This window comes from Clytia hemisphaerica, unplaced genomic scaffold, assembly GCF_902728285.1.
Source record: "Clytia hemisphaerica strain Z4C2 unplaced genomic scaffold, Clytia hemisphaerica genome assembly, whole genome shotgun sequence".
Taxonomy (NCBI): Eukaryota; Metazoa; Cnidaria; class Hydrozoa; order Leptothecata; family Clytiidae; genus Clytia; species Clytia hemisphaerica.
The window spans coordinates 126,146-151,814 of record NW_027103740.1 but is presented as its reverse complement, the minus strand read 5'-3'; the positions used below and the strand labels follow the sequence as shown (position 1 = coordinate 151,814).

The window sequence follows — 25,669 nt, the reverse complement described above, 5'->3', positions numbered from 1 at the left end:
CCAGAATAGAAAAACCCGTGAAAATTAAAACCCGCGAAATGCAATTTTTCAGATATTTTTTTTCGACCGCGAAAATTAGTTCCAATAAGGTACTGAAATTACATTCTTAACAACCCTTTGAAGACTCGATAATAGTTTGAGTACTTTGATTGTTATTGATATTGATAACCAATTACTATGATCAGTCCGTCACAAACCGCCATATAAACAAAATTCAACATTCTCACAAAAGTGGTCTTTTTGATTTCCCAAACATTCCTCTAAAGCGTTCACTTCCACAATAATTTATGTAAATTGCAATTTCGGTCAGTCCACAGTCGGCTTCAACATATACACATGTTTTTATTTACGTGACCGAAGTGTCTACTAAAACAATCTGGGGGTAAGTGGTGAAGCAACACAGCAGATTATTCGCAAAGTAAAGAAATATATCTTTTGGCATTGACAATCAAATATAATATATTATATAATTACATCCTTAATTCAAAAATCTAAAATTCATTTTTCATTCGCGAAAAAAAAAAAAATAATGAATTACTATTAATTACTAAGACGCCCTCGTTTTTTACTCTCGTTTAATTTCCGATCTCGGAACGTGCAAAACGCCCGTCCGCCCCATATCCACCCAATCAGCTTAAATTCACTTTAATTGTCCATTGACTTTCAAAAAATAGTATTTAAAAATTATGAATTTATAATAATTACAAAAAACAAAAAGTTTGATACTTCATCAGTGAAATATTCAATAAATTCCTAGTTTCAATTTTCAGTGGGCGTTTTTCTAGGGCTTCGTTTATCGCGCAATTTCTGCATCACACAAACTTTCTCGGCCGCTCGTAATAATTATGCATTGCCAAATTTGGTTCTCCATTGTCAAGTCAGGATCAATGGTGACGTCACCTAAGCATAAAAAAGAAAGGATTTCGTCAGTTTTATGCATATATTAATTTGCGAGATATTCTATTCGCCGCGCAAGCGCACTTTTCGTAGACTAGTCGGAATACTTTTTTTACTCGCGGGATTGATGGTAATACTTTTCATCTTCGTTATTTTTTAAATGAAGCACAACCGAAAAAAAACAAAACTTCAGAAAGTTGAGTATTTTCAGTGAGTAAACGATTCTGACAATTAACAAAATTGATGATGATGATTTTTTTCGGTCAGGCAAATGTCTCGTATTGGGGGTTCTAGTCTTGACCACTAAGCCTACGCGAGATTGAAGCGTTTGGGTAAACGAGACAAAACTCCAAAAAAGCTGGTGTTTTGAAGCGCTTCCGTGCTCTCGAAATATCGCTGTTTGTGACGGACTGATGATATATCTTTAAGAAAAACCAAAAAAATGACTTAAAACCAAAGCACAAAAAGAAGGCCTGTCATAAAAATTGACCCCCTTATTTCCCAGGCATTTCGCCTGCCATTTTGTGTGCCTTTGCCCTGGGTTTCCTCAAGTAACTCGTATTGCGCGTTCTGATTGGTCGGAGAAAACGAAAGTGGTTTTTTTTTGGTGTTTTAATTGGCCGAAATAAACTTGGTTTTAGATTGTTTTGAAGCGCTGCTACTGGAAACATATTTGATAAAATCAAACAGTTAGCCACACTAGCGTCCCGCCAAAATACGTATCAAAGATTAATGCTGCGAAAGCGCTATATCGTTTACTTGACTCTCAAGCATAAAAATGCACCGCAAAACTTCTAAAGGGATTCATGAAAAAATAACCCAGCGCTTTTTAATGAAATTTACATTTTCAAAAACTTTGAGAAATTGCCTAAAATTTGAGCCATAGATGAAAAAATTTGAGCCAAGCCAACCTTGAAAACTAATTTGAAGATCAACTTACCAAGAAAAAGATCTACGGGGGAGGCGGAACCCACCTAGATCCGCGCACTACCGGATAGGCTATCTCCCGGAAATTTTGCCGGACCTCAAACAATGACCCATTTACATGTGCGTAATTGTTTTTACTTTAGCGTATAAACAAGGCCTTAAAAATCGAAGCGCTGTCTCGGGAATTGAATGACAAATTTTGGTTGGTTGATTTTGGCTGCTGCACGTTTTATTTTGTTTCCAACTTTCAAGTTTTAATTAATATTGTCTTGCGAACTTGATTCAGGTAACTCTCATCCTTGTTGTTGAAATGTATCCTGTAGATGACTGATGTTTTTTTTTCTGAAAGCTAGATTTCCTAGTGTGACTAACTGTCAAAGGCTGGAAGGTACTCAATACAATCGAAGGTATTCAATAGACCTTTTTTCAAAGAGGATGTCCTGTTGAATAATTATGTAGTCCAGCCATAAAAACAATGATAGAGCCATGCATAATTACTGTATCATGCATATTGTAATAATTATGCATGGTTTTATCATTGTTTTTCTGCTGGACTACATAATTATTCAAAAGGGTGGCCTCTTTGAAAAAAGGTCTATTTGATCAAAGGTAATCGGAAAGTAATCGAAACAATCGAACCAATCGAAAATGGTCGAAGAAAATGCCATGATTAAGAGGTGATATTCAATCACCCATAGAATCGATAAGTGGTCACTGATCACCTTGGATTGTTATTGATCATTATTGATTACTTCGAACGTTCGATTAGTACCGTCAGGTTTAAAGAGACCTCGATAGTTCGATTAGTTTGATTACATTAATCTAACTTAAGCGAACGAAAATTTGAGAAAACCCGACCAACTGAAGGCCGCTCCACTTGCGCGTAATTCAATTGCACTTTTTCGAGCAAAAGCTTGCACGATATTTGTCAAAAGAAAAAAAGAAAAATGAAGCATTTCGAGCGCGCGCAAAAGGTGCGATCGCAGCCCTCGCAAGTGGAGATCTGCGGAATTTTACAAGACCATGTCAATTTATAGAACACAACTTGGTCGTTCGATTAATAAGTTTGACAAAGTTAGATCCGGGTCATTAAAATACAAAGTTAAATAAAAAAAAAAACATGGTAGAGTAGAGCTGTGAGCGGAGCTGCGTAGTTCATTTGTTTAGAAATTTTGCTGCTTTGATAGGTCAATCATTTGATGGGCATATATGCAAGTTACACCCGACTTCCACCCACGGTAACTTTTCTATTTCTATTTCTATTTGGTTGAGTTGCAGGAGGCTTTAGAGGCCTATTCTCGCAACTATAGACGCTTACTACTGAGCGTCCCGTCAGCACCTTGAACTGACTACCCAATTCCCCTCACATGGCATGGGTTGACCTGGGCGAAGGAACGTTCACTTGCCAAGTGAACTGCCGTGAGTGGGAATCGAACCCTGGCCTCCTGCACAGAAGCCAAGGTCGACTACCACTATACCACGGCACCTAACGTAAGTGGTTGTTCGATTGCTTCTCCACTATTACAGATCTGCAAAGCCAAAAGAAGACAAGGAGTAACTGTATGAAATGTTTTTCAACTAAAGATTTACGGATATGAATACCTGTATGAACAGTTTGCATCATTCAGAATTACAAGAAATTTGTGTGTCTTTGAAAGTTCAGCCATTTTCTTTCCATTTCACTAGATGTATATTTATCTAATCTCTTAAAAAGAGAAATTGACAATGACGTAATAATTTTAATGAGCAACCAGTGTAGTGGTGAAGTGGGCTCGGTCCTACATCTGGAGGATTTGATTTAAAAAAATCCTTCTAGTTTGATTTCGTTTTAGCTTAAACTTTGTTTTCAAGGTATTTCCCCATTATAATTCATATAGTGTAGACCGAGGTGAATTTTTACGATTAATTTACCGAACGAAAATTCTATATTAACCCTATTCGGCCTAGGGGGGCTAGGCCTAGGCCCCTATTAGGCCTAATTATTAGGCCCCTATTAGGCCTATTCGGACTTGGGGGGCTGTTTCTGTTCGGAGGTCAAATTATTGGTTAATAGCTCCTGAAATAATAATAGAGCTTTTGCCATGAAATTTTCTGTAAATTCCTAACTTTTATTTAGCTTCAAAATAAATAAAAAATTTGACACCTAAAAATTATCACACCTTGAGCATAATGATGACATTTCTGACAGTAAGGTGAACAAGGTGTCACAAAAATTGACACTTTTCCAATACAAATTTATTTTTTATGTCAAATATATCGTTTAAACCGTAATTTATTGAATATTTAGGATAAAATAAGCATTTTAAACTCAGGCAACTTTTTTCTAAAGCGTTTGTTAGAATACAATAGCTATTTATAAGAACAAAGAGAATTTTCAGTTTTTGCTCACTTTGGCATCATGCCCATGTGACGTCATAAAAATTTTTTTTGTTAAAAGTTACCGAGAAAGTTACCTTATATGACAACGATCTGTGTCGTGCACAAAACCACTGTCTAATTCAAATTCTATTATCAATTTGAGACAGACTTTAGAGCTGCCGTTTTGTATAAGATTCCATTCCCGCACTTAGATTCTTGTCACTTTTCCGGAATCTCTCCGCTATTTTTCCCGGGGGACCGGTATAAGATTGGAAAGGGTTTGTTTCTAGAGGTACGGAAAATCTCATATTTACTCACGCAAGTATCCGAAGTCCTGGTCTTTTTCCTTTAGAAGAGTGGCAAAAGCATCTTAATTCTATGTACGGAAATGGGAATCTTTCGCAAAACCACGGAACTTTTCGAAAGCAAAACCAACGAGTCTTTTTAGTGACAAATTTCTTGAGTGATTCCATTAGAAAATGACTTACGCTTATCGAGAATTGAGTTGGGTGGAATGATTGTCTAGTTGTAAGTAAGTTGACACAAAAAACGGCTTTGAAAAGGATTAAAAAATTGTTTTGTTCAGTTGCTGAAATTTCGATGTTGTTCTTTTGAAGAATATTCATGACATATGTACAAAAAGTTTTATTAAAAATTGCGAAAAAAAATTCAAGAAATGTACAAATAAAAACAAACATATACAAAATAAAAACTGAATCTAATTATGACGTGGGTTTAATTTTGGCGATTGGCTAAAATATTATTTTTGCGGGGATTTAATTTCACGAATTAAGTATTGGAAGCACTAAAATGTAAGACAACTACGCTATTTTTTTATGAGAATAATTTTATGAGAAAAAAAAAAGAGTCTCAAAAATGCTGAAAATAAGAAAAGGATAAGAACAATTTGACGCTCGAAGTGCTAGAAAAACAAGAACAGCCGAGCCTCAACAAAAATTTACTAGTTGTTATGAGAAAAAGGGTGTACTTTGAAATATTAGTAAAAATCACCGAAATTTGCAAAATCTATTCCCCGCCGAAAATAATCCACTTTTATATCATTCAAAAACTTTTTATGATTCCCACAATTCCAAAGCCTAAATAATCATTCCTCTTTTCACCAAATAAAAAAAGAAGATATTTCAATCCAAAACCCGTCAAAAGTTGTTGCCATCTATGGAAAAGTTAAGCAAAATACCTAATTTGGTTCAAATTGTGGAAGTCATTGACCCTTGTTTAATACAAAATCAACTTTTTATTTTTTGAAATCATTGAAACCCTCTTATACTAAAAAGTGGATAGAAGAAAATTTACTTCAAACGAAAAAGATTCAATGTAGGTTTAGGGTAGTGTAAATCAGAATGCAGTGAGTGTAAGGTGTATCACTCAGTACTTTTTACTTGGATCTTTTACCAGTGTTTTGCAGTCTTGCAGTTGCACTTAATGTTCTTGTTCGAGGACTTGGAGGTTTGTTTCTCACGATGACAGGGTTAACCGCTCCCGGAATCGCATTCCCACGTTGCCGACTTGACGGACACCATGCCCTGGAATAAAAATTTTTGTAAATGCAATCAATCATACTTCATAATGAGAAGTAGAGGATTACTTTTAAAGGTTTGTTTTTTAAATAAGAGTGGATATTGTTTGCTTACCCATCAATTTTAATTTACAAGCTTTTTCACATTGGATTGACACGGATGTGGAGCAAGATTGGTCAGAAAGAGGAAAAGAAAAATATTTTTTGCTTGTATCGGCATAATATAACAATAGGCAGACACTGTCCTGATATGAAATATGTGTTTGATATGAAACGGAAACTCTCAAAGACTCACAACGGGTCGATTTTCGAACTTTGGCTCTGACATACCCGTCACCTCGAAAACCTAGACTCCCTCCAGGCATGGTGGGCCTTATCAATAAACTCGAATATTTGATGACCTCTCTCTTCAACAATTAAATTGGGGACCTGGCCTTATGGTGATCTGTTATTGAGATTGAAACTCAACTAAGGCGGTGGTTACACGTAACCGGGGTGAAATTCACCCCGGGGTGAAATGGAAAAATAATTCACCCCGGGGTGAAAATCATTTTGGGATACACGTCGGCGAAAGGCGGGGTGAAAACCCTATTTTTCAGTCCGGGGTGAAAATTTTAACTTATTTTCACCCCGGCGTGAAAACGTAAAGTCTGTTCACGATAAGTGTGCACTCTTTTTTCTTTTACCTATAACTTTTGAAGGAATTCTCCAATCTTTATAAATTTGGTATCATTAGAGAGATATTTGTGAGTGAAGCAATTTAAAATAAAAAAATCTTTAAAAAAATTCTAAAAATGAAGATGAAAATAAAGAAGAAAAAAATGAAGATCTTGTAGAAAAGTGTTATAACTTTCATATTCACTGGAGAGATTTTTTGATCTTAGGAGGTCATCACTGTGAAGAAATTTTACTAAAATATTTATTCAATATAAAGTTATGATGCAAAGTTAATAAGTGATTGACCTCAAAAAACAGCAGAAAACAGCAGAAAACAACGTTTTTAGACGTCAATCAGCTTATAACTTTGTTTGATATCTTTTGACTGAATGATTATTTTTGAGAATTTTTTTCACAGTGATGACGTTCGATGATCAAGGATTCACTTCAGTGAAAATGATAGTTATAGCACTTTTCTACAAGATCTTAATTTTTTTCTTCTTCATTTAAATCTTCATTTTTAGAATTTTTTTAAAGATTTCAGGACCGGGGTGAAATCAACCCTGGGGTGAGTTCAACCCGCGTAAAAACGATTTCACCCCGCCTAAATACGTGTATACAGAACAGTGTTTTCTTTATAGACCGGGGTGAATTTTTTTTTTATTTCACCCCGGGGTGAATTTCACTCCGGCTACGTGTAACCACCGCCTAACCTCTGTTGTAGTTTATTTGCAGAAGAAGGTCTTGATTTTTCTTTTCGTTCTTTCCATGCTTCATAAGACCTTTGCGCGGCTTGCTTTTTCTCGATGCCGTCCAAATCGGCGTCAGTTTCTTCTTTTTTCTTCAGCTTCCGTTTCTCACGTTCTTGATCTTTGATTTTCTCATCTTTTCTTGCTTTCCTGGTGGATAAAAGATGAGAAAAATAAGTAAACTTCATGAATCAGAGAGATAGATACGCAGAGTTTCTACCCCCTACATTTAGGGGGGGGTCTTGGGTTTAAATGAACCAAAAGCAAGGGAGGGGTGTTAAAAGTATGACTTTCCTAAGGGGGGTTGCCAGTTAAGGGGGGTTCTTCTTACCTAAGGTGGGGTCTTCTTAGATAAGGGGGGACTCCAACCTACAACATGTCTTCAGCTTTAAACTAAATTAGCTTTTTTTTCTAAACAAGTAACTTTTTCCTTTGCAAATAGAAGTCTATATTCAACAAAAATCATCTAACCTAATTATGACTCTTGTACAATCGTTTCATTTATACTGATTTTCTAAGAGGGGGGGTGTGAAAGTTTAAATGAATTTCCTGAGGGGGGTTGCACTTAAGGGGGGTCCTCTTACCTAAAGGGGGTTCCATTGAGTTTAAAGCCCGAAGGGCTAGAGTTCAATCTCTAACCTTTCTCAGGCAAGAAAAAGTGAAGCCTTAAAAAATGCGTCGCATTTTTGACGACAGATTGAATCTAGCAATTCCTTTGTTTACGATTGATATTTTTTTCGAAATTTAGCGGTCAAGAACCCCCCAATGAAGAATAAGCCCGAAGGGCTAGAAGTCAATCTCCTTGGTAGGATTTGAAGCCAACAAATCCTACCAAAGTTGCGCGACCTTGAGCGGCTCGCCAGGTTTTTACACTAATGACAGATTGAAACTAAAATTTACCGCTAAATTTCGAAAAAAATATCAATTGTAACCAAAGGAATTGCTAGATTCAATCTGTCGTCAAGAACACGGCGCATTTTTCAAGGCTTCACTTTTTCTTGCCTGAGAAAGGTTAGAGATTGAACTCTAGCCCTTCGGGCTTTAAACTCAATGTTCTTGACCCCTCTAGAAACTATGGATAGGTAAGCGTTTCACACAGTCGTAGCTTTTGAATTTCATTTTTTTTATTTAAAGGTGTATAGCGGTAAAAGTTTCTGTCAACAACGTGTAAACGACACAATTGAAATTAAGTGTCAATAACAATATTTAGATTTTTTTTGTTTTAAGATGTGACATTTGTTTTGATTTTGTATCATGCTGCATCCTATTTTCATATCCCTTTAACAATTCCAGATTAGTCCAATCGAATTCTCTTACCATAAAATCAGTTCTTATGTGACTCGAACTAGTGCAATTTGCGACACGAGGTGACCTAGCTACGAGCGATTAATTATAATTTTGGTGAAGTTTCCCTAACTATGACAAAGAAACGGCACATGTTTTCTATTTAGGCTCTGTGGGACTCATTATCCGGACCATTGCAATATTAAACATCACCCACAATGGCAAATAAGAACCTCCCGTTTTTAATCAAATTCATCTCACAAAGGAATGAGAAATTTCTTATTTTTTGTTTATCATAATAAAGCAAAATGGTAGCAAAGCTGTGGGGTAGACATGAGACCCGTCCTGTATTTTTGTAATCTGATGTATACAGGACAGGTACGAGCTGTGAGGCAGATTTCTGTCTCAAAAATTTACAGTGGGAAATTCGAATTTAGCGCTGTCCTCACTTACTAAAATAAGAACCAAATTTCGGAACTTGCGTTTTTTAGGAAAGTGTGACCAGTGAAAGAATAACAGAAATTTGATTGGTTGTGTTTTCAACCGTCTTTAGGATCTGGGAAATTCAAGCTCACAGCCCATACCATGCTATATATTTCGCCATCAGTATATAAAATAAGAAATCATAGCATGGATCTCCAGGCTAGTCATGGGGTTGTTTGATATTGATAGATGTCAAACATGATGATAGTTTTAAAGTAACGGTTTCCTTCTCACAGACCCACTGGAAAAATTGTCCAAAATATCGTCCAGGGTGGAAAATTATCCTCAATTTTTGTCCCCACTGAAAATGATCAAATAAACGTCACTACGAAATGTTATGCTATTTTCTTCCCTCCCCACTGAATTTTTTTGACTTAAAAACAAAACATTTGAAATCCCTACCCATAAAAATATGGGAATATCAATCCCCATGGATTTTCAGTCCGTTATTTTTATCTCCACTGGCAGAAAAAGTCCCACCAGGTCTGTGAGAAGGGGGTGTTTCTAATGTAAGTAGAGTTAAAACATCAATCTGGACGGGGTTTTGTCGTAAAATAAGGTCGTTTTTTCACTCCAATCAAGGATGAAGAGTAAAGAGTTCAAGATCATACAGTATCATAGTTATGTGTATATGTATGCCGTTTTCAGAAAAAATCAAGACTGGAGAATTATCATCAAATTGTTTTATTGAAGAGAAAAAAAAATGTTTGAAGAAGCTTTTTTACCAGTTATCGAAAACCTTCTTGGCATCTTCAGACTTTTCCATTTTCTCACCCACTTCTTTTTTCGTTTTCTCATTTTCTTCGCGTTTTGCTTTCGATTTCTTACTCTAAAAATCAAAGAGATACAGTTACAGCTGATTTTCTTTTGAAATTGGATTTTTAGCAAATGCGTGCGTGAATTCTCTATACGAGAATAATTGGGAAGTCTCCCTGGTCTAAAAGAGCCTGAGAAGAAAGATATTGGCATAACTTGTTAGTTTGGACACAAATCAGGACAAAATATCGATGCTGTTACTAAAAAGTCAATTTCTTTGGAGAAAAAAATCTTCTAATTGTCGACTGTTTTGAGGCCAATGAAGCAGATATTTGACCACCCGAATTTTTTTATTAACACCGAATGGTCAGAACTGATAAAAGAAATGTCTGTACCAGACTCGATATATACAGAAATTTTTTAATTTGTTCATCAGTGAACTAAACTATTCCGAAAATATTAGCAGTATGTAATTTTTGAGCATTACTCGTGGGAAAAAAAGATAATTGAATTAAATACCTCGTTGGAAAGAAAATCTTAAGCGGATTGATATGAACTTTTAAAATTGAAGATGAAAAAGGTGAAAATTTTTCTACTGGATCTAAAGATTATATTGTATACTTCTTTGAAACTTTAAACTTAAATATAATTCTGATTTTTCATATCTCTTTTAAATCAATCAACCATTTTTATCAATTTATCGCCATTTTGGACCTTTTCTGGATGACTGTAACTTTTGCCCAACAAAGATATAAAAAATCTAAATACACTATCAGCGATATTATTTAGAGTTTAGGAAAACATATAAAATTGAAATTTTCAATCAAATAGAAAAAGGCCTATTTGTTTCACTTACTATAAATGCTGTAGATGATATCTGCTAAAAGTGCTATGAAATTCCATGAAAACTTTGAAAATGAGAGCAAATATTGCAAGTTTTGTTGTCTGCCATCTTGATAATCCCTGGTTGTACTTAGAATTTTAAAAAGTAACTTTGGATCCATTGTTTATTCTCAGCTGTGTGGCCACTATGCCGCTATTATGAAAGTAACTGTTATTTTGATTCAGATATAGACCCGTGCGTGGAGCAAGCTACAGTTTCAGCTCTTCACTTCTTTAATTTGATTGGTTCAAAATCGGCAATCAGATTAATAAAATATCATCCAGTCTGATTTTAGATGCAATTTTTAATGTGAAGAAATTGCAATTTTGCTTTGCTTGCAGAAGGTTGAAGTTTTTACTATTTTTGCTGATAGGCAGTTTGCAAGTTTATTTACAAGAAGTGCAACAGATTTGGACAGAAAAAATTGAAATGAGAGCACTTACAGTAAATGTAGCAAAAATAGTGATGAAACAAATTAATAGCCCCAAAATCCTCACTTTTTCATCTAAATTTTTTTATTTTCATCTTCAAATTTTAAGAAGATTCTTCAAAGCTTAAATTTTAAGACGATGTTTGAACGTAACGGTTCCGTTTCATTCCGATTCGAAAAACTTGAATTCAACCAATAGAATGACTTGGTTTCGTTTGGAAGCGAAACAGAACCGTAGCGTGTGAACGAGGTCTAATTCACTAAAATCATATTTCCAACGCGGTATTACTTTTGATCATAATTTTTCCCAATTTTTTAAAAAAGTGCGAACTGCCATTTTCTTTTGGAACAGACTTTATAATCGATCCGATCTATTAATGAAATTCTGACCTTTATTTCTTCGTCTTTTTGTTGTTTCCACGATTCAAAGAATTTGGAGGCCTCTTTAGTTTTTTGTAATTTTTCATCTTCTTCTTCTTTCTTTTGTTGTTCTTTCTTTTTCATTTCTCTTCGTTTATTCTTTATCACTTCGTCCTTCTTGCTTCCCCATGCGTCGAAACTCTTCTTTGCCTGAAGATGAAGAAAATCGAGAAAACAATATTAAAAGATATCTTTCATTGGGCATTCATCGCAACATCGCAGCAATGCAACATCGATCACAAACAAAACGATAAAGAAGATCGTTTAGTTAGATATCCTTGCATTTTTAATACCCTCAACTTCATAACTTGTTTCTCATTTCAAAGTTTCTGGAAAAGTTAACTTCCTCGGTCTTATTGGGCAAGATTGGTGACCAGAATAGAAGTTTAGATATTTTTTCTTTTATTCTGAGACAGTGACCTATTACCAAACAACACTTTTTATGAAACACAGAGATTACTGTCTACAGTAATCAATTTTTGTTTTTAGTGATAACTTTATTTAAAAGGTTCCTAGGTAAGTAAGCTTATATATAATAGATTAACTTCAATCCAAAATATAAGACAGTACAGGGGGGGGGGGTCAGTAGCAAAATCTCAGATATAATAATGTTTACTACGGTGGTGTGACGAAAAATCGAAAGGAAAATTTACTACCCAGGTTAGTTAAATACTAAAATGGGTGGTATCTATGCTAAAAAGTTTTACTACCTGGGTAGTTAAAACTGGTAAAATTAGCAAATTTTAGCTATTTTTGTAATTATTTTAATTTTTTGGATGACTTTTTTGAAAAAATCTGAAAATTTCTATAATTTGAAAAAAATTTCTGTTGGAAAGTTGTTTGCTGCAAACAAAAATTTTTTGTCAATATAAAAACCACTTTAATTCTAAGGGCAAAACATTAATTTTTGCACGATCCTTTCGAACGTTTTCAAAAGAATGTTTACATTCGAAATTCGAATCCAAGACCAGAAATACAAAACAGAACGAAAGATAAAAAACAATCTGATGCGCGCATTTTGTACAGTCTGTAGATTTATTTTTGACTTTTGCTTTTATAACATATCTGGTCTGTAAATTTATCAAAACTTCTCCTTCAGCTCAAAAATACAAATATGAACAAAAGAGTGAAAGAAAACAACCAAAAACACTCCAATCTCTTCAAAAGAATTGAAGCTAAGTGAAAAAGATAAGCACAAAGGCCACACACTATCGAAAAGTGAAAAGCCATAGCTGAAGAAAAGTTCTTTGTTTGTTTTAACATTTAACAAAGAAACAACAACCGACAACAACACTCCCTTTTTGTAGAATCATAAAGAAGTAATGTCAGAAATATTCAATATAGCCCCCAAAATGTACTGTATAAACATAACTAAAATACCTTGAAATAATCAGCAAAATATCTGTAGAACTGACAAAACAATTATCTGGAGCCAAAGTCGAGGAGATCAACGAATCCAGTGTGGTAAAAAATTATACACTCATACAAGTTCAAATTCAAGCATCAAAATTTTTATGAAGCAATATTTTGTTGGGTGCACACAGAAGATACATCAGGGAACTTAAAGTCAATAAATCTAATTTCTCATCTTTTACAAAATCTCCACATTAAACAAGAAAGGAGGAAGAAAAAAAAGCAAACTTCCTTCCGCCTAATTCTTTTTGAAAATCCAAATATATTTTCCAATCTATGATTTGGTGTCTCACAGAAAATTTAATTATTACGTAATGTTATATTTGTAGACACTCGCCAGCTAAAAATGTCTTTAGCCGTATATCGGCTAAAGGCGGCAAATCTCTGGACAAAGGAAATCTAGTCTGATTCGCAGACCTATACTTCCTATATACTTCCTATAAGAAACTTTTTTCGCTAGAGGATGAGCAGAAGCCTAAAGGAAATCTCGCTTATTAAGCATCCTCTATAAGAGCACGAATCCGTTAGTGGATGCCAGCAGCCTAGTGGTCTCCATGACAATATTGTCCCAAAAAACCTCTTCCAAGAGTCTAGGTGGTGGCATAGAGATATCAATTAATAGAGAGACATCTTTCCTAAGCTGTGTCGTCATCCATTCATTTTTCCTTTGTTAAAAGCAATTATTAGTCGTAAAAACAGTTTCTCAAAACCTGATGCGTGAAAAAAAATTTCATGAAAAGGGTACGTTTACACTGAAGTTTTCTCCAAATCAACAGATTTTAATTTTTGAAAACCATTGATATTTTTAGATGTACTTTACCTTTTGTTTTGAAATTTTGGGAGCTGAATTCTTGTAGTTTCATTTTTCTTCATCTCAAAATTTAAAGCGTGAATAGAAATCTAATCAGAAGGAATAACTAATTTCGTTGAAATCTCTATGAATAAAAATTTCTAATTAAAAGTGCGTTTTCAAATAGTTTTTAAGATAGGCAAATATATAAATGGTGCTGAATTCAAAAATATATTTTTTATTAATTTCGCCTTAGCGAAAGTATTACGATAGGCATGGTGCGGCGATATCGGAAGAAAAATTAGAAAACGAAAGTATAACTAACACGGTGTAGAAACGTAGAAACTTCTAGAATATTCTCGATTAGATTCAAAAAATGGACTCACTTGCTAAGATAAAACCTACTGTTTTGAGACCGCAAAATGCACAGTTAACGTAACCAAGCATTTGTAAACATTCCTCTTGAGAGTTTTTTTAATGACTGCTCGAGCTTGAGTTGAGTGGTGTATCATTATAATGTTTTTTGGTGTTTTTTTAGAGTATTTATAGAGATTTATATTCGTTTCAAGTTGTACATAGTATTTTATGTTTGTGTAGTTAGTGAATGCACCAAATAACTATTATAGTGCTAGGGATCTTGACATAGATTTAAAGTATACTTTTCGAACATCTCCACCACATACACTTCACGACAACAACACAGGTATGATCTTCTATTTTTTGTAGGAAAGAATATGTAGTCTATCGAAGTGATAGAAGAAACACCTTTTGTGTAGGACGCAATGTTCTCCATGTTGAATACTCCTTTTGGCGAACGCGGTGGTCTATTGCAAGAATAATTGCTCCACACTTTAGTAAGTCCCTATAGATGCAGGTAAAACAAGCAAGTAGGAAATTGGCACGCTAGCATTCTCCTAAATTAGCATGTCATAAGGCTGCGAATCCTCTTGCACATTGCTCAATAAAATATTAGCTCAAATATTAGGGTTTATTTTCGTAATGGAGCAGGTACCGTGAGATCGAGTAACTTGCATCAGTGGAGGTTAACATGCATAGCCGTCAAATGAACGACTCGGCTGGTCAATAAAATACAAAATTAAATCAAAACAAAAATGGTAGAGTAGAGCTGTAAGATATGCGGAATTGAGTCAATAGGTAGTCACGTTATCCCAAACGATTATATAATTAACAACTCCACTGAATCCAGCATTAAAACAATAATAAGGAAATATCTAGTTACACGTGTTTATACTAAATATGCTTTCGTGTGTTACCATAAGCTGGTCTACTGTGTCGACACCCCTCATCTAATTCTGTCACCCTTCTTTGAAGATATGAATAACAGGAAGGTTGATTTGTCCGATAGTTGTTTGGAAAAACGCGTCAACCTATGACCCAATTCTGCATATTAAATTACTCCAGCCATTCAGGCCAAAAATTATTTGCTCCGTACGACGGAAATAAAACCCTTTCATAGCCAATATGAACAAAACTTATACATCAGGTAATATCTAATTTCCTGCTGGTTTTACTTGCATTTACTAAGTATAGAGGTATCATAAATTTAAGCTTTCGTAATAAAGTACAATAGGCAGTCGTGTTAGCCTAAAGGAGTATTGACAAAAGATCTTTTATTTCTCTGACTGCTAAGCAAGAAATAAATAGTAAGTATACCAGCGATTTGGAGCTTCTTATTTTTTCAAACAGAAAGTACCCCACAGTAAGTTAGACATTAGACTAACTTACTGTGGGGCATGTTGTGATGCTTGAGTTTTTCATTATATAAAGACCTTTTGCTAGTTAAGGATGTCATGTTGAATAATTAAACACTCCAGCATTATAAAAAATTGACACATCAATGCATAATTATTTTATTAAGTGTACATTTGTGTTTCTTATCATTGTTTAGATGCTGGAATTTTAATTATTCAACATGACATCCTAACTAGGTAGTAAAAGGTCTATTCAATATGACAGTGTGTCACTAGGGGGGAATTCTCTACATCACATTCCAAAAGAAAAAAGGACAATGAATGTCTCAAATATGAAAAGACAAACATTTTTTCAACAAAAAATTCATTATGTCACTTAATAGAAGGGGTCTGCAGGTATTATCTGCCCCTCTGGTCAATAGTATAACAGAAAGAGTCAGAGCCAGACTCTTTGACTAAAGTAGATCAAGTCTATCAAGTCTACCTGTTCTGAAATAGAACAGAATGATTTTATTTATTTTTTGTTAATTAAAAGTAGTATTTTGTAGGAAAGATAATTTTGTGTGTATATGAATTTTGAGAAAACGAAAATCTTAAGGTTCTAGTTAGTATCTCTGTTCTAGTATAACTAGTAAGTATAAAAAGATTTGTATTGATTATTTTGCTCTCTTTGAACATTACCAGACATGTCTCTCTACTGTAAGGGTAATTTTTTCGTCTATTCGATTCTGACTTGTCCCTCGGGCTTTTAATTCTTTATTTTATCTATTTAATAATCGTACAAAAGGCGAAATTTTCGACTATAAGTCGTCTTGTTTCGATTAAAAGGACCGAAGTGCCCTAAATTTCCGCTCAAAAATCTTCTAATTATGTGAATAATTTTCTAGAATTGAAAAGAATTCAATCAGTCGTGAGAAAATATGCAATTAAAATACGATCAAAACAAAAGAATGCAATTACTACTTCGCACGTTCAAAAGAAATCCCATTTGCACTAATAAAGGACCCCTCACAGGCGCGCTTTATTTTGAAGAAAAACGCTTGATACTTTCTATTAATTCATATCTCTATGGTGGTGGTATGTAAAAATTCGTAAAAATCCGTTAAAATCCTTTTACTACTCATATATGTCTGAGATTTTACTACCGACCCCCCCCCTCCTGGAGAGTAGGTTAGTACAATTAATAAAAATGCTGAGCTACATGCTGAACGAACCTACGTGAACAATGATGTGAGAAATAGGAAAAAATGACAAAAGTAAAAAAAATGCAGACTTAAATATCCGGAAAAAAATATCGACCCAACCGCGAAAAATACTCATAACATTTCCCCTTAAAATAACAAAAGGGAATTTCCCAAATACAAAAATCCGATTGGAATTTATCTATCCATACTGTTGTATCAGAGTTCTGTAGTGGATCAGGTGACATGGTTTGCTTCAGGCGCAAGTTAACGTTTTTTTTCATTAAAATACCTGTTAGTGTCTCTTAATGTCAGTCAATATTTCAAAAAGTGGTATGCTGACACTTTTCAGATTAATTATATCCTATTAAAGCAAGGCTTTGTACAGGTTTGCTTCGGACATTAATCGGACGTAATGTAATACAATGCTTCTAAAGTTCTAAAGTTTCTTTGGCTATAATTAAGAGTGCCGAATTTCTTGCCTTCCCTACATTCATTAAAAGAGACGCAAAAGATTGACGGAAAGTTGGCATATGCAAATCTTCGCAAGAAAAAAGAATAGAACGAAATTATAGCATTGACTTCAAAAGAAAAGGTTTTAGCTTTGGACTGTTAATTTCTGTCATGAGGGAAGTCAAGGCATAAAGTTAAAGGTCTTATCTTAACTAGAGCTTAGATTTCGAGCGTCATTGGCTGATAGCGTAATTTACAGTACAAAAAAGAGCGATTTGTAAATAAATATTAACATTTTGTAAAACGCCAGTGCCCAAGTCAGCTCTGAATAAAAACATCACAGAAATGAAACAATTATCTTACATCAACTCTTCGCTCATGAGCCAATCTTTCTTTGTCTTCGTTATCTTTCGCTTCTTTCTCTTTCCGAACTTTTGTTTCATCTTTGGTAAACGAATGTTTCCTTTGCAGCCAATCAGTGTAGATTTGATGACGTAATGTTTGACCATCCATGTTACTGACGTCATCGTAGGTAATTGGTGATTTGGAATGAGGTGAAATCAAATTGCTGTAAAAGGAACCACGTCAAAGGTACAAAATAAAACAAACTGATCCAAGATAATTTTAGATTTCTTTCCCTCCCTTTAAAATCTAACCACTCCCAGTATGATATCGTCCTCTTTTTGCAATTAATGTTCATACTCCTTTAACAACGTCGCCATTTTTTTAAAGATTTATTTATTATTTATTTTTATTTTAAGACAAATCTTACTATACTAAATGAGTTTATGAAAAATGTCTGTAACGCTAGCCCAGTAACATATGTTAAGGTTTCTAAAATTTGAACGCCGCGGCTGGAAAACCTATCCACCTTCGATACAAAAAGTCTCGCGCTAAGTTTGACAAGCGTAGAAAACTCGGATAAGAGAAGACTCTACACTGCTATTTGTAAACGAAAAAAGTTCTGACGTCAATTTCATGAAAAAGTACTGCGACGTCACAAAGTTTCAAATAAAAAGGTGTGGCATTTTTGTTGCACGATTTCGAATCATTTTATATCAACACACGCAACAAAATCCAACATTGTTGTTTGATGATTAAACTTCGTCTAACATTATTTAAAAAGGTTTCAATGTTGGTTGCATTGCATATGCGCCGGTCTTAAGCTGTCCGCATGCGAAGCCAACAAACGGGAAAACCTTCAGTGCTCAATCGGAAAGCGCGAGCCTCTCCTTCACAACTAAGGCTTTTTCTTTCCTAGAAGCAACCCTCTCACCACCTCAGACACCTTTGGGCGTCTGCAACGACGGGTACCCTCGATAATTTTGACAGGGTTACTATGGCATTTCATTGAACACAAACTCCCGTTATCTTAAAAAGACATATCATCGAGGCTTACAGACACAAAATTTTGACTAATGTAGAAAGTTTAGAAGTATAATTTTTATTATTGTATTTGGCATTTTAAGCCAAAACGATGTCAGGAATTAACCCACATTATAGTATTTTAAAGGCTTTTGATGTGCAAGAAAAACCGTTAACCGGCGTTTACGACGACGGGAACCGTCTAGTTATACCTATTTTAAAACAAACACAAGTCTAGTATTCTTTCCTGGACAATAACTTTTGAAGAATTTCTTTTAGTCATTATTCCTTCCTTTGAAATCCTTCCCTTCCCTTCACTGTTTAACATTCCCTCAAAGATAATATTTCTAAACCTCTGTAAATATGTTTGAAATTCTCGTATTCATATTCTAAATCCTGTCATTCGTACAAGTATTTCGGAATGTAATTGGTATCATTTAAAGATTTTGTGGTTTCACAAAGTCTATAAATTTTTATTATTTCACTATATTTAAAACATTCCTGACTTAAATATAGTTAATTATTAGACAATACCTAATGTTGGTCAGGGACCTAGATTTTCCACGATGAGTAGACGATAGAGGCCGGTTTTTAATAGCTTTCGTTTTGGGTATGGGTGATTTAGTGGCTTCTTCGAGTGGAAGGTTGGCTTTCATTGGGCCTTTCTTTTTCTGAGATGTTGAATCTAAAACAAAAAGGCAGCTTGTAAGAGCTTGTAAGAAAATTTGTTTAAAATATTTTGTAAAGACCAAAACTAAGTCATATTCAAAATATTAACAAAACATAAAAATGACGAAAGGATGGAAAGCGTCTTGAATTCCAATTGCCTCGTTATCATCCATGAAAGTGACGGATCTTTAGGAAAGCAAAACAATTTGTCATTGGCGAAAGACAGAACTGGATGAAGATATCAAAGAAAAAGTTTAAAACAAACCTCTTTTGTCATCTTCTTTTCTCTTCGTTTTATCCTTTCCAACATTTTCCTCATCCATGGTTCTTCTCAGAGATTCATTAGACCTTCGAACGTGTTCTTTCAACCTCTCATTTTTCACTTTCTCTTTACGTACTGAAGCTGTCCTCTTGGAACCCGCATCAAACAACGAATCAATCTGCTCATCAGGTATTCTCTTTGAATGCTTTACCTCATCCTCGTCATTAATTACGTAATCTTTAAGCTTTTGTCTTGATTCTTGATCAAAACGCTCTTGCCTCGATAACCCTGATTTTGGTTTAACAGACTTTTCTTGGATTTTATTCACATCTTTATTACTCTCTTTGTAATCTCTTGATTTGAGGTTTTTATTTGCCTGCTCAGAATCTTTAGATTTTATGTCTCGCATCGTGTTTTTTCGATCGAATTTACCATCATTCCTCTCTTGTTCCAAATTTTTAACTTTCTCTTTTTTATCGTCTTTCGACAAAGATTTGATAGACGAACTCCGACCACCAATATCAAATAAATCGTCTATTTCTTGCTGCTGACGTTCACTGCCTCGATCTTTAGATGACTTCACTTTCTCATGTAGACGTTGTTGCTGTCTCTCGTCTTCTTTTGACGTCTTTGTTTGCTGTGGCCCACTGCGCAATAAATCATCAAACTTGGAAAGGTTCTTATCATATTTATTTTGAATAATTTCTCGATGATCCTCAAGCTTTTGATTGGGAGGTTTTGTGGGTCTCGGAGAGTTTGTTGGTTTTTCTTGTTTAATTTGTTTTGAATGCTCTTCATTTCTAGATGGAATGTCAGACTTAGAAACGGGTTGTGTTGGTCTTGGTGATTTAGTTGGTCTCTCCTGCTTTACCGGTTTCTCTTTTTCAAAGCTCTTCTCTCTGCCATATTTATCAATAGGATTAATTGAAGGCTGAGGCGCACGAGGTGATTTAGTTGGACGTTCTCGAGCTTTTTCATCTGCGCCATATTGTTTTGGTACGGAATCATACAGATCAGATTTCGGCTGACTTCTTGGTGATTTCGTTGGCCTTTCCTGTTCTAAAGTTTTAGTTGGTCTCATATCCAAATCTTTGCTTTGCGACTTGTATTTTTCTACAGAATCAATCAAGTCTTGGGCTGATTGAGGAGTGCGTGAAGCTGCTGTAGGTTTATCTTTATTGACTGGCCTACCAGCCTCGCCGAAATCTTGACTTTGTTGGTGCTTATACTTCTCCATTGAATCGAGAAGTTCTTGAGTAGATTTAGGTGTTCGAGGAGACTTTGCGGGTCTCTCTTGCTTGGAGGGTACATCAAAACTTTTATTCTGTGTTTTATACTTTTCCATAGAGTCAATGAGATCCTGTGCGGATTGAGGTATTTTAGATGTTTTTGTTTCGTGACTCCCCTCTTTATGATCGAAAGTTGAGTAATCGTTAGATGGTCTAACCGGTTTAAAACTTTTCTCAGTTTCACGTTCTTTAGGAAGTTTCATTGAGCCATCCTTTTCAATTGAATATCGATCGACTGACTTTTTCATAACAGATTCGAAATCAAGAGAGTTTTTAGTAACACCTGACTGGGTATCTTCTTTGGTACCAAAGTTGAATTGTGGCGGTGGGCGGAAGGACTGGGTATTAGGATCATCTTTACGCGGGCGTGGTTTAGGTGTTGGAGTGTTTTCCTTTGATGCATCATGACGAGATTTTAATTGTAGAGGCTCTAAAAATTAAAAACGTCAATGTCAATAAGGAAAAAAGTAAAACCTGTATGTAAATAAAATTGTGAGAATGATAAAGTCACAGCAAAGAAGTACATCATCATCTTACTACTTCTTTGGTCACAGTAATCAGCTAATGGTCTCGTTTGAGTAATAATTACCAGATCAGATGAAACTTAAAGAAACATTAAAGTACTGACGAAATTTGTAAACAAACCGTATGCAGCGGAATACAAAATCAAAATGTCACATATCAAAATAAAAAATAAAAACAAATATGGTTGATTTTGATTGTTCCAACTGTTTTACAAGTTTGTTTTTGACACGTGATTTGAATTGTTTGCTTAAATGACACGTGGTTCGCACAATGTTTACATTTTACTACTTTTATGTCTCTTTAAAACATACCAGGTTTTGAATTGGCATCCCGATCCAAAAATGCATTAAGGAAGCTATCACGTTCGTGGCTACTCTTCAGACTTTTATTCCCATGAGAATCATTCAAATTTAGTTGTTGCTTCTCATGTTGTTTGTACGCATTTTCAGAATGTTGTCGGGATTCCTTTATTTTGAGAGGTTTTGAAGGTTTTGGACTGTACACAATATCATCTTCATCTTCATCATCATCATCATCGTCATCATGAGATGTAAACAAATGTTTCGGAACTGCCTTCCGTGACATGTTTTACTACTTTTAATTTTTCACTGAAAAATAATTTGTAATTAGTTTCAGCTTGTGCCCACATAAATATAACAATTTGTGTCTGTAATAACGTGAATTTTCAAAAAATCTTTTTTTCACTGTTTGTTAAAAAGGGTTTAAGTTAAAGGCTTAAAATAGTCTTTCGAATTTGATTTAGTTCAAACAGTCAAATGACAATCCCTGGATATAGTAGGGTACCAAGACTGGGATAAACTCATGACGTAAGTTTATGATGTAGTGTTATGAAATGCGGGCGAGAAACAAAATTAACCAATTGGCTCCCCAAGTGCTAGTAGGGCAATGCATGATAACCACTGTTATGGCTATGGGTGAATAGGTGGATGGTGTATAATTGGTGGTTTAAAAAACCTTTCTTTTGACTTGTGAACACGAGACTTGTTTTTGGTTTTTGTACAAAACCACTATTATTTCAGTACAGTCAAGTATCAATATTTGAGGTATTACAAAAATCACTATTTTTGATGAATTTTTGCCGTTTTTGCTTTCGTTTTTAACTTAAGGGGCCGTCCACATAGCACGTAAGCACTAAAATGTTGAAAATCGAATACCCCCTTGTAATCTTACAAACTTATAACAGACAATATAAAATTTCCATCAGCTTTTTAATTTGACGCTCCTTCGTATATTAATTTCCTTTGTTTGTATATAGCATATTCCCAAATGACATTTTCTCTACGTTTTCTTTATACTAGGATAATTAATTTTAATTATTAGGCAATTATTTTATGCCATACTATCTCCAATTCTTTCACGCTTGTGACTTCTGAATTCATTCTAATTTTGATTTGATGGGAGAAGGTTGTTTTTGACATGAGTTGACTTTCTCAAGAAATTCAGTGGAAACTTATCGTTTTCGTATGGTAAAGTATCTTATATCCAGTTTCTTGCTGTAGTGATTACTCGCCTTTAGTTCTCACTACCTTTCTGGTCAGCATCTTACACAGCATCTCACTCGTGGCCAGCTGGTGAGTTTTTCTGCTGTTTTCATTTGTTCTTTTTAATAGGCTTTAGGTTAGGTTTTGTCTGGCCTCTGGTCTTCTCTGTTTGGCCTCATTTTTCTTTTCTGTTTTACACATTTTTAGGTTAAGTTAGGATTTAAGTTCTAGAATTTTCTGTAAGTTTGTCATTCATTTTTCTCATATTTATCTCAGTTTAATCATTTCCGTTAATTAGTCAATTAGTCATATTTTCTCTAATTAGGATAAAATTTTGTCTTGTCAATTATTTATGAATTTTTCGTTTTTCTTTCTTCATTTAGTTTGAATATATCTATTCTCGCATTCGACCCTCTCGCGTCAAGATTATTTCGGACACACCCCAGGTGCGATGCACTAGGCCCACACCCCTCCCCCCTGTACGAAGCGTACTCAAATGACTATACCCCCTACTGGTAAGTACGTACTTTTTCATTCACCACACCCCCCTTCAGTTGAAGAAAATTTCGAATTCAAATCGTTTGGTTCGTTTGGCCTTTATTTCATACATGAAACTCGATGTTTATTAAGAAACTTTTTCTTTTCCTTGATGCGTATAAGAAGAGTAAAAGTTGACAAAAAAACAAGCAAAAAAGGGCTATGGAAAATATTTTTCTCTGTGTACGTACATTTTCCTTTGACCTCTCCCCTCCCACTGTACGCAAGCATACGCTTTTGAGAAGACCCCCACTCCCCCTTAGTGACGGCCCCTAAGGTCTTAGCAACGGGTACCCCGGGCATAGTTACAGGGCATTGAGAAAAAATCGTAACATAGAATTTCAAAAAGATTCACACTTTCATATTCTGCATACAAAATACACCTGTTCTATGGTGGTTTTTTTTTCTCTGTGTTTTGTAGGCTTAATTATTGTCATACAATACAAAGTAAAAAAAAAAACTGGAAATCTTTAGGTTTTGATAAGTAAAATACTTACATACTATTGTTTACTTTTCAGGTATTCATACAATCAGAATTCACGCTCAGAAACTTTCAACTAATCAAAATTCTGTGGTGCGGGAAATGATCCAATCAGAATCCCAAAGCTAAAGACTTACAGTCAATCAGAATTTGTTAACGAGAAGTATCTATTCAATCAGATTCGCGTAACACTGAAGCGAAAGTTAAAATAAAGGCGGAAATATAATCTTTTTTTGACGTGATTTGCATTATATTAGAACAGAAAGAAACGCCAATTTATCAAAGATTTGTTTAAAAACACCTTATTTTTTGTTGAGTATCGCCTAAATTTATCAAAAAAATACGCATTTCAACATCAATCTTTAAAATCTCTTCTATTGTTAATTATCCCCAGGGCTCAACATCGAAAGGAAAATAAGCAGGCAGAACCGCGCTCGTAGCTTAATCCCAGGATTGAAAAAACCTTTTCCGTACATATAATGTAGATAAGGAATTTTAAAACACGGCATTTAAAGTGAAACAAGATGACGGAGAAGTAGTGATTGGAGGTTTTTGTAATTAGACAGCATGACAAAGGTTTGTTGTATTTTAGCATAACAAAGACAAACTCCAGGAGGTAAGGTAAATTGCGTTTTGACTGCTTTTAACCATTTTTCTAATATAGAATAACTTGACTTCACTGTATCTACCTAATTGGAAAACGCATTCTATATATCAAACTTTGTAAACTTTTATAAGCAAAGCAATTCGATATACGAAAGCAAATTCTTGCCTAATAAAGTTTAAGAAAAATTTTTAAAGTAGAATCGTAGAATGTCTTAAGTTTTCCACGGCGGACTTTTAAATAAATCCTTTGGTCAATCGATCTAAATTTAATATATTTTATGAGGTACCTTTTTGTAGCTTCCCCTTTTCTCAAAATTTTCCTTTTCATTTGAAGATTTGAAGATCAAGTCTAAAAAGCATATCCCAAAGGGGATATGTTTTGATAAAAAGTGTCGTATTGGGTAACCCCACCAGTTGATTATTCTGGTCTGTAAATTTAATATCCACACTGTTCGGGAATTAGAATTTCTGCGGAAACAAAACAACAGGATGGTAGATCACAACTAGAATTTTCCTAGATTGTCGGCGGCCCCTAACAAACAAAGAGGATGCAATCTTGAAAAAGAAAACTCACAAAGTCAAGAATCTTACCAGCACTTTGGCAGAACAACTACACAAGTAAAACAAGTAACAAGTAATAATACATCAGGTTTGAATTCAAAGACAGGTTTTATTCTCCTGTGGGACACCAGACAGCCAGCCTGGAAATGGTACACAGTACGCCAAGTATATTTGGCGTGAGGCATTAATTACTTACTTTTGGCGTATTGACGTAAGGAGCGGATGAACATGTTCAAAAATATGAGGCAGAATTTGGCTGTTTTTGGGACATTCCGATTTGTGTTACATTTTTATCAATAAAATCCTTTCATGTATGGATGTCAAATTTCATTTTCTCACAACCTTTCAAAAAATTAAATTCTCTTTCCAGTCATGTAATTGATTCAAGATAACACAATATATACAATTGTAACAGTAGTTTAACTCAATAACAAAAAAATGATAAAATTATAACAAGTATATAGATATTTTACAAAATGATAAAATATAACGTTCCCTATCTTTTGTTTTACTCTTCACAAACCTTTGTAACTTTATACACAGGTAGAAACAGTTATAAGGACCTTATTTTCAAGACAAAAAACCTTGTAGAACACCAGAGAGATAAATTTGTAACACTATTCCAAGCTTAAAGGGGACGTCAGCCCAAATTTTTGTCACACATTTTTTGTTACATTTAGAAAATTTAAAACAAGACGATCAAAGCGAGCTATTATATTATTGAAAGTTTTTTCTCAATGCGTGATAATAGACGTTTGAAAATTGCCCTTCAAAAATCGCCCTTCAAAAATCGCAATCGAACCAATCGAACGTAATCGAACGCGATCGAATAATTGCAATTCGATTGTCGAACGTAATCGAATCTCAATCGAACGGCCGATTCCTGGGTAATATTTGATTGTGTTTGATTGCGTTCGAGTATGGTTAGATTGGTTCGATTAA

General features: G+C 34.6%; 1 protein-coding gene and 1 long non-coding RNA gene across 2 annotated transcripts; one reads left to right on the top strand and one right to left on the bottom strand.

Moving 5' to 3' along the window:
- Positions 1-4,915: 4,915 nt before the first annotated feature.
- Positions 4,916-21,658, bottom strand: LOC136805176 (microtubule-associated protein 9-like). The gene is made up of 8 exons (XM_067061741.1): positions 21,352-21,658; positions 19,230-20,945; positions 18,830-18,980; positions 17,294-17,498; positions 11,352-11,531; positions 9,618-9,721; positions 7,090-7,275; positions 4,916-5,726 (listed from the first exon to the last, which is right to left on the bottom strand). The coding sequence occupies exons 1-8, from the start codon at positions 21,623-21,625 to the stop codon at positions 5,579-5,581; spliced, it is 2,964 nt and encodes a 987-aa protein (XP_066917842.1). The 5' UTR covers positions 21,626-21,658; the 3' UTR covers positions 4,916-5,578.
- An 866-nt stretch (positions 21,659-22,524) lies between these two features.
- On the top strand, positions 22,525-23,913 carry LOC136805198 (uncharacterized). Its single transcript, XR_010846352.1, has 3 exons — positions 22,525-22,632; positions 22,926-23,057; positions 23,598-23,913. It is a non-coding gene; the product is annotated as an uncharacterized lncRNA (long non-coding RNA).
- The last annotated feature ends 1,756 nt before the right edge of the window (positions 23,914-25,669 follow it).

Coding starts and splice junctions, on each gene's coding strand:
- LOC136805176 (XM_067061741.1), bottom strand. CDS start 21,625: ATGTCACGGAAGGCAGTTCCGAAACATTTGTTTACATCTCATGATGAC. Junction 7,276..9,617: donor AAGAAGGTTTTCGATAACTG/GTAAAAAAGCTT, acceptor TTTATCCACCAG/GAAAGCAAGAAAAGATGAGA. Junction 5,727..7,089: donor GCAAATAAACTACAACAGAG/GTTAGGCGGTGG, acceptor TTTTTATTCCAG/GGCATGGTGTCCGTCAAGTC.